This window comes from Glycine max, chromosome 15 (assembly GCF_000004515.6).
Source record: "Glycine max cultivar Williams 82 chromosome 15, Glycine_max_v4.0, whole genome shotgun sequence".
Taxonomy (NCBI): domain Eukaryota; kingdom Viridiplantae; phylum Streptophyta; class Magnoliopsida; order Fabales; family Fabaceae; genus Glycine; species Glycine max.
The window spans coordinates 935,641-945,397 of NC_038251.2; the positions used below are offsets into that span (position 1 = coordinate 935,641).

The following is a 9,757-nucleotide window of genomic DNA, read 5'->3' on the forward strand; positions in this document are numbered from 1 at the left end:
TCCATTGAGTTACATTGAAGGAGTGGATCTCAATTGATATTTTTTTTTCTTTTCTATATATGGACTTTGGTCAAATCTTGGATTACATAGAGACAAAATTTAGAAATTGATATTAAAACAATAGAAACCTTAATAGGTATACATATTAATTTATTTATAAGATAAATTAGAGGAGGTGATTCCAGCAACAAGGAAATTTCCTCTTCTTTATTCGACCAATGGAGAGTGGAACTTTCCTATTAGACTTAATGACTTCCCTACGTGTTGTGTTCTTTTATATACTTTTCGTTCTTTTCTGGTTTCATTTTTTAACTTCTTACTTTTTTATTAAAGAATAATAAAAGAATGTGTACTAACTATCATTTTTTTTTCAACGCGGGACTCTTCAATCGCCGCCTGTTTCTTCACATGAAAGGCATAAATAGAGAGACGAGTTTGCCAGGAAGAGGAACCCGAACACTCATTCATTTTTGTTATTCTTTGATTCTTTACCTACCTTGAAGAAGAAGAAAAAGAAGAAACAAGGTGGTGCGTAACAGCAAGAAATAAAAAAGAATGGAGGGAAGTGATATATACAGAGCAAGTAACAGTTTACGATCAAGAAGTTCCACAGTTTGGAGAAACAGTGGTGTGGAGGCATTCTCAAGGTCTTCTCGCGAAGAGGATGACGAAGAAGCTCTGAAATGGGCTGCACTTGAGAAGCTCCCTACCTACAACCGTCTCAGGAAAGGCTTGCTCACAGCTTCCCATGGCGTCGCCAACGAAATCGACGTCTCTGATCTCGGCATCCAAGAGAGACAGAAACTTCTCGAGAGGTTGGTCAAAGTAGCTGAAGAGGACAATGAGAGGTTCCTGTTGAAGCTCAAGGAACGTATTGATAGGTACTTACTTCTTCACAACCTCTTCCATCAGTATATGTATATACTAAGTACTAATAAGCTTTTTTTGCTTGCTGTTTTTTTATATAGAGTTGGACTTGATATTCCAACAATTGAAGTTCGATATGAGCACCTTAATATTGAGGCAGAGGCCTTTGTGGGAAGTAGAGCTTTGCCCTCTTTCATCAACTCTGTTACTAATGTCGTAGAGGTAGGGAAGGGCTGGTTCTACACTTGTTCAAATTTTTGGTTTCTTTTGTTTTGTTTTGCTATTAGTCTTATGGTCTTCCTCTATTTCTGATTTCAGGGATTTTTCAATCTTCTCCACGTTAGCACAAGCAAAAAGAAACACGTGACTATTCTTAAAGATGTTAGCGGGATTATTAAACCTCGCAGGATGACACTGCTTTTGGGTCCTCCAAGTTCAGGAAAAACCACACTCCTTTTGGCCTTATCAGGAAAGCTCGATAAAACTCTTAAGGTATCTGGGAGAGTGACTTACAACGGGCATGAATTGAATGAGTTTGTGCCCCAAAGAACTGCTGCTTACATCAGCCAACATGATCTTCATATTGGAGAAATGACTGTGAGGGAAACCTTGGCTTTCTCAGCAAGGTGCCAAGGGGTTGGATCGCGTTATGGTTAGTCCATCCTTACCACTTGCTAACCTTTTCAACATATCTAATTTAAGATGTATTGCTTGTTAGTTTCTTGACAAGCATACCAAGGCAGGCAAATAGTATATAATGAAAATCTAAGTATCATATTCACAGAGACATGCATAATAGACAAAATAATAATGTTTATTAACTATGACCTTCACAAACAACAATTTTAATTTGAACGAGATAATATAAATAAAAATAACATAAATAAATAAAAAACTGTTTTTAACATTTTACGAACACAAAGTGTGATAAAAAAAACGTACAATAGCAAAGAATAAAATAGTTGGGATTGATTTCACTAAATCACTTTCTCATGCAAACAAAGATCAGTTATGTAGTTCAAAGTCTAATTATTATCATCAACTCACAAAAATATTCAAACCCTGATCCATTAGATGGAAAAAATTTAAGTCCCTTGACAAAACTATCAATCCCTTGTCTAGTATAACCAAGTGACTTGCTTTAAGGACAAGAGTTAAAAGATGACTAACAAGCTTTGCTCCATCCCTTGACACAAAACCCATTAGGTATTCCTCTCTATTCCTAAGTTCAAAAGTATTTTTCAAAACTCACAACATCAAGCAAAGAGTGATCAAGGCAAAACAAACATTAATGCATAGAACATAACACTTAATAATGAACAATAAGCATAGATTAATAATAAAAATGTAACCATAAGGATGGGTTCAATTACATCAACCCCAAAATGGATAACTCTAACTACATAACTACAACAACAAAATAGATGAAAAAGATGACAAGAAATGGTAGGGAAGCCATGGAGAGCAAGGGAGAGAGCTTCCCAGCCTTCACCCTCAATCCTAGATAGCTCTCCCAACCAAATCTACTTTCAATTCGCTTCCTTTGAGCTTAAATAAGGTCAAATGCGCTGCACCGTCGTTTCTGCACAATTGCCAGCGCGCTTAGTCCAGCATGTCGTGTTAAGCGTGCTTGCAACAGCAGTACTAGATTAAGTGACTGCGCTTTGAGCCTAAAGTGGGCGTTGAGCCCAAATACCATGCAGGAGAAACAATTCCCTTAGCCTGAAGTGTGCCTTGAGCTTGACATGTCTGATCCCTTCTACCTCAAAAAATTTCCTTTAAAAGGGTCTCGAATTGGCACCCAACACCATCTATCTTTTTTCTTCATTTATTTCTACACCAAAATAAACTAAAATTAGATGAAAAATCAAACATTCAAACTATTTTAAAGCTATTCTAATTTATTCAAAACTGAATTATAAACAAGACCAAACAAGCTTAAATGTATTGAAATATTGACATAATTGCCTACAAAATAATCACTAAAATAAAGTTCTGAAGGCAATTATCATGTATATAGCCTAAGCATGACTGATCATCATTTTTGGGATCCACAGACATGCTATCTGAGTTGTCTAGAAGAGAGAAAGCAGCAAATATCAAGCCTGACCCAGATCTTGATGTCTACATGAAGGTGGGAAAAAGAAGCTGTTATTAATATTTAATTTCAGTAAAATAACAAAACCAATATGTATGTGTGTGTGTGTATATATATATATATATATATATATGTTTACTATCTTTGCTTCTGATTATCTTTTGATATAACAGGCAACTGCAACTGAAGGCCAGGAGTCAAACATAGTGACAGATTATACACTGAAGGTAATGCTTAAACAAGGTTCAGTTCAATTATGTGATACCATGTATTAAAATCTTTTACGAAGGACAAGAAATTGAATTATTTAACTATAATTCTACAGATTCTGGGGTTGGATATATGTGCGGATACTATGGTGGGGGATGAAATGTTGCGTGGGATCTCTGGAGGACAAAGGAAGCGTGTTACTACAGGAGAGATGTTGGTTGGACCAGCAAATGCCTTATTCATGGATGAAATCTCTACTGGGTTGGACAGTTCCACAACATTTCAGATTGTAAGCTCTCTCAGGCACTATGTCCACATTCTAAATGGAACTGCTGTTATATCTTTGCTCCAGCCAGCACCTGAGACTTACGACCTTTTTGATGACATTATCTTAATCTCTGATGGCCAAGTTGTATACCATGGTCCCCGTGAATATGTTCTGGACTTCTTTGAATCTATGGGTTTCAGATGTCCTGAGAGGAAAGGTGTTGCTGACTTCCTTCAAGAAGTTACTTCCAAAAAAGATCAAGCACAGTACTGGGTGCGTAGAGATCAACCTTACAGATTTGTCACGGTTACTCAATTTGCTGAGGCATTTCAATCATTCCATATTGGTGGGAAACTTGGAGAGGAGCTTACAGTTCCATTTGACAGGACTAAGAGCCACCCTGCTGCATTAACCACCAAGAAGTATGGTATCAATAAAAAGGAGCTGTTAAAGGCTAACTTCTCAAGGGAGTATTTGCTTATGAAAAGGAATTCATTTGTTTATCTCTTCAAGCTAAGTCAGGTTGATTTTAAACTTCTACCTTGTTTGATATAATCAAAACTATATATTATAGTGCCTTTATATAATTTACATGTATACGATGATTATTTTTACTTATCATTTTGTTGTTGATGCTTCTCAGCTTTTCATCATGGCATTAGTTGCAATGACACTGTTTCTCCGAACTGAGATGCATCATGAAAATATGGATGATGCGGGTGTTTATGCCGGTGCTGTATTTTTTATGTTAATAACGGTTATGTTTAATGGACTGGCTGAGATTTCTATGACCATTGCTAAGCTTCCTGTTTTCTACAAGCAACGAAACCTTCTATTTTATCCTTCTTGGGCATATGCTATTCCTTCGTGGATTCTCAAGATTCCCGTTACAATTGTGGAGGTTGCTGTTTGGGTATTCCTCACCTACTATGTTATTGGATTTGATCCAAATGTTGGGAGGTAAAGAAACTACTTTAAACATTTAGGAGCATGCGAATGTTGTTGCTTCTACTAATTTGCGTGTTACTTATGATGTGAGTTCTTGAATTTTGTGCAGGTTCTTCAAGCAGTACCTCGTGCTATTAATTGTTAGCCAGATGGCTTCGGGATTATTCCGAACTATTGCAGCGCTAGGTAGAAACATGATTGTTGCCAACACATTTGGAGCCTTTGCAATTATCACAGTTGTTGCATTGGGTGGTTTCATTCTGTCAAAAAGTAAGTTCAATTAACATGAACATGTGACAAAAAAAATTGTTGCATTTCTATCATACTAAACAAACCTAAGCTAATGCTTCTGCATTTCATTGTCAATGAAACAGGGGATATCAAAAGCTGGTGGATTTGGGGTTACTGGATTTCACCTTTAATGTATGGGCAGAATGCTTTGATGGTCAATGAATTTCTTTCAAACAGTTGGCACAACGTAATTTCTTGAACTCACAACTTCAGAATTTGTATAATTTTGGTTAGCAGAAGTGCGATTCTAATTTTTTTGCACTCCAATTACAGGCTACCCACAATTTAGGAGTTGAATATCTGGAGTCTCGTGCGTTCTTCACAGATTCATATTGGTATTGGTTAGGCTTAGGGGCACTGGTTGGATTTGTGTTCCTTTTCAATGTGATGTTTGGTCTTGCTCTTGAATTCCTTGGCCGTGAGTACTTTTCAAATCATCTGTACTTAAAAATTATGGAACTTAGCTCGAATCATGAAAATTCCGTTAATGAAACAAACAAAGGGGGATGTGGATGACTTGTATATGGATTTTGAAAACTCTTTTCTCTTTTATTCCCCTGCTCTCTTGTTCTATTCATGCCTAATTTTTCTTATTTCTTGTTGTTTATATAGAATGATAGGATGTAGTTTTCTATAGCTAGAAAAATAAATGAAAATTTCATCACTTTCAGAAAAGCAATGCAAGGTTTTATTAATAAGTATGCATCTGAATGTCCATGCAGCATTTGATAAGCCACAAGCAACAATAACTGAAGATGAATCATCTAATGAAGGAACCTTAGCAGATATTGAATTACCAGGCATAGGTAAGCTGTTTTACACTTATAAATCACTATGAACACTCAATGTCAAGCATACTCTTTGAGTAGCAACAATTCATAATATACCTCAAGATGTTGAACATTTTTTCAAATGTCTCGCAGAAAGTTCAGGAAGAGGTGATTCCCTTGTGGAGTCCAGCCATGGAAAGAAAAAAGGAATGGTTCTTCCTTTTGAGCCACATTCTATCACCTTTGATGAAGTCGTATACTCGGTTGACATGCCACAGGTAAATAACATTCAAAGTTATAAATTTAGCATTTAGATTTCTAACAGTGTTTCTATTAGAAATCTACTTCAGCCAGAAGCAATTTGCGTTTCTAACTCAATTAATTTCAACTGGCAGGAAATGAAGGAGCAAGGTGTACAAGAGGACAGATTGGTGCTTTTGAAGGGTGTTAGTGGTGCATTCAGGCCTGGTGTTCTCACAGCTTTGATGGGTGTAAGTGGAGCTGGTAAGACTACTTTGATGGATGTTCTGGCGGGTAGGAAAACTGGTGGATACATTGATGGAAGCATCAAAATTTCTGGGTACCCTAAGAAGCAAGAAACATTTGCTCGTATCTCTGGCTACTGTGAGCAAAATGATATCCACTCACCTCATGTTACAGTTTACGAATCCTTGCTCTACTCGGCATGGCTTCGTTTACCTTCAAGTGTTGATTCCAAAACCAGAAAGGTTAGTTAGTAAGAACTAAAAACAGTAAAACGTGTATAAGCTGGTCATTGAGATAGCTTGATTTCTCTCCTTAGAGGCTAATTGTTCAAACTTTTTGGATCTGACATATGGTTGCAGATGTTCATTGAGGAAGTCATGGAATTGGTGGAGCTGAACCCAGTAAGGAACTCACTGGTTGGATTGCCCGGTGTGAGTGGTCTCTCAACTGAACAACGCAAGAGGCTGACTATTGCTGTTGAATTAGTGGCTAACCCGTCCATAATTTTCATGGATGAGCCTACTTCTGGGTTAGATGCAAGAGCTGCTGCAATTGTTATGAGAACAGTCAGGAACACTGTGGACACTGGAAGAACCGTTGTCTGCACCATCCATCAGCCTAGCATTGACATATTTGAAGCATTTGATGAGGTGAATGACGACAATAATAAATGAAGCTGTGTCTTGTTTAGTTTCTTTCTCCATTATACTTGAATCGAACATGATATTTTATGCGTGATTCCAGCTATTCCTAATGAAGCGTGGAGGACAAGAAATATATGTTGGGCCACTGGGTCGTCACTCTAGTCATTTGATCAAGTATTTTGAGGTGAGATCATACTTAAGTTCAATATTATTAAGTGAACGACTATAGTTCTTGAGGACAAATACTAAGATTTTCCAATAATTTCTACTGTCCAGAGCATTGAAGGGGTGAGCAAAATCAAAGATGGATATAATCCGGCTACTTGGATGTTGGAAGTTACAGCAACAGCACAAGAACTTAGTTTGGGTGTTGATTTTACTGACTTGTACAAGAATTCTGATCTGTATAGGTAGGCCAATGACTATGTATATGAATTTATTAACTACACTGGCTATTGTCATCTTTGTTTTCTTGATTTTCAAAATGCTTAAATGAGTTTTTCATGGTTTTCAGGAGAAACAAGCAGCTTATACAAGAACTGGGTCAGCCTGCTCCTGGTTCAAAGGATCTTCATTTCCCTACTCAATACTCTCAGTCATTCTTGGTCCAATGCCAAGCTTGCTTATGGAAACAACGTTGGTCATATTGGCGCAATCCACCATACACTGCTGTGAGGTTTTTCTTCACTACTTTCATAGCCTTGATGTTTGGAACAATTTTCTGGGACCTCGGAGGCAAACAGTAAGTCCTAAAATTAGTAAAATTTTAAAATAAATTCTTACTACTCACCAAAAGAAAAAAGTCCTATGAAATATTTTGTCACATGTTCCCAAATCCACTCAAGTTCTGATTCCTTCTGGTAATTTTACAGTTCTACAAGAGGAGACCTGTTGAATGCGATAGGTTCAATGTACACTGCTGTTCTCTTCCTTGGAGTACAAAATGCTTCCTCTGTACAGCCAGTGGTAGCAATTGAAAGGACTGTTTTTTACAGAGAAAAGGCTGCCGGAATGTATTCCGCCTTACCCTATGCATTTGCGCAGGTAACTAATATCATTATGTATTCATTTCTTTCTTTTACAGACATAGTTGCATACAAGGATTGTATTTACAAACTCCCTACTTTTTTTCCACAGATTCTGGTAGAGCTACCCTATGTCTTTGTTCAAGCAGTGACATATGGTGTAATAGTTTATGCCATGATCGGATTTGAGTGGACTGCTGAGAAATTCTTTTGGTATCTATTTTTCATGTACTTCACATTGTTGTACTACACCTTCTACGGCATGATGACAGTGGGACTGACGCCAAACCACCATATTGCTTCCATTGTGGCTGCTGCATTTTATGCAGTTTGGAATCTCTTCTCTGGATTTGTTGTTACAAGACCAGTAAGTTGTTGCGACCCATTGAATAAATAGTTAAATACATTGAGAAGAGACATGCATGGTTTCAATGGATGTACATAATAATGTATACTTATGTTTATTGTTTTTTTCCATTTTCAACAGAGCATCCCCGTGTGGTGGAGATGGTACTATTGGGCTTGTCCAGTGGCTTGGACCATATATGGATTGGTTGCATCTCAATTTGGAGATTTAACAGAACCAATGACGTCTGAAGGTCAAAAGATTGTGAAAGATTTCTTAGAAGATTATTATGGTATCAAACATGACTTTATTGGAGTTAGTGCTGTTGTGGTTGCTGGCATCGCCGTTCTCTTTGCATTGATTTTTGCTGTTTCAATCAAGACCTTTAACTTCCAAAAGAGATAGATAGATCGGACTCTTTCCCCAACCGGATAGAATCTTTACATTTTCGTTTTTTTCTTTTTAGCTTTATACCTATGTACTTACTTGTATCTACCATATATGCAGCAAATTTGAAGGTTTTTTCTTTTTATATATAAATGTAAGCAGATGAATAAGATAATACTTGTATTATCAATGAAAGATAATGTATTTTTGACGCCAACCTATAATAATCACTTGTGTTCTGAATTTATATTCCAATTCTTAATAATGGATATTCTTTCACTTAATGCTGAACTAGAAGTTGGAGTTGTCTGATAAACAATCTTTGGTAAAATTATCTCTGCTGTCTTCTTGAGCTCCCCTCCCACTCCATCTGCAATTAGATGTACAATTAGTATACCACAAAGAAAAATGAGAGATTTTCTTACAATTTTGGATAGTTATTTTATTTCTAAAACACTAATAATGAGATGATCATAGAAAGATTGACCAATTTTCATGTATTGTGTGAAATCTTAACCAGAAACATATGACATATGTCACCAATCAATCAGAAGCCCTTTTGGTTCCTTATTTAAATAGATATCTATTTTGAGGATAAGAAAGTGAAGAAAAAATGGGTAACCAGAAATTGTGTGATGTCTTTTGAAAGGAATATAACTGAATTTACTTATCACTTTACAATTACACTTCTTTTTCCATAACTGAATATAACTGTATTGTAACATCAAGATCCACATTACTTGAGATGTTGCATGATCCATTGGATTTTCCTGACGAGAAGGAATAAGATCAAGGTTCCAACTGATGAAGTAGATATCTCCATCCAAGTCACTTCCCAAACATTCATTAGAATATAGTCTACATGAAAAATCAAATGAAATCAGAAAACAGTATAAAAATTAAAAAATGTGTTTTCTTCCATTGATTTTCCATGGTAGTGGCTAAAAGGAAGACTTTGGTAAATAGTGAATAGGCCAATTATTCTAGGAATGCTGGAACAGGAATGAAAAGAAAATCCAAAAGAATGTTATCGAGTCCTTCCAATATAGAAATTCCTTTCCAAGTAATTTAAAACCATGCCATCACCCGTAAGAGAAATTGAGGTTGTGATAAGTCAATTTTATTCATACAATATGCTTTATATGCTAATGCTATACTATGTTATCCTCCTAATACCTTGTAATTTTCTCAAGTGAAATTTAGGTACTTAAAGTTATGTTGCTTTCAAAATAAATGATTGAATGGACAGGTTATTGTGGAATGTTATTCTAAAAGGAGTGTGCACTTGAATCAATGTCTCCGTGTGCGTGCTGTGCTGGGAATGGGGAATAGTAAAATGGAAGTCTTACCTTCTCGGCTTCTCCCCTTCTGTGGAAAAACAGCACAGTCCACCATATGATGCAGGGAAGATACATCC

At 36.5% G+C, this 9,757-nt stretch overlaps 1 protein-coding gene across 1 annotated transcript; it reads left to right on the forward strand.

Moving 5' to 3' along the window:
• Nucleotides 1-436: 436 nt before the first annotated feature.
• Nucleotides 437-8,587, forward strand: LOC100793825 (pleiotropic drug resistance protein 1). The gene is made up of 20 exons (XM_003546182.5): nt 437-881; nt 969-1,089; nt 1,186-1,519; nt 2,925-3,001; nt 3,139-3,192; nt 3,291-3,965; nt 4,087-4,403; nt 4,501-4,661; nt 4,766-4,869; nt 4,956-5,100; nt 5,405-5,488; nt 5,606-5,730; nt 5,848-6,180; nt 6,298-6,588; nt 6,683-6,766; nt 6,859-6,992; nt 7,097-7,324; nt 7,455-7,626; nt 7,720-7,974; nt 8,095-8,587. Exons 1-20 carry the CDS (start codon nt 556-558, stop codon nt 8,356-8,358), a joined length of 4,284 nt encoding a protein of 1,427 aa, XP_003546230.1. The 5' UTR covers nt 437-555; the 3' UTR covers nt 8,359-8,587.
• Nucleotides 8,588-9,757: the final 1,170 nt, after the last annotated feature.

Coding starts and splice junctions, on each gene's coding strand:
- LOC100793825 (XM_003546182.5), top strand. CDS start 556: ATGGAGGGAAGTGATATATACAGAGCAAGTAACAGTTTACGATCAAGA. Junction 4,404..4,500: donor TTTGATCCAAATGTTGGGAG/GTAAAGAAACTA, acceptor AATTTTGTGCAG/GTTCTTCAAGCAGTACCTCG. Junction 5,101..5,404: donor TGCTCTTGAATTCCTTGGCC/GTGAGTACTTTT, acceptor ATGTCCATGCAG/CATTTGATAAGCCACAAGCA.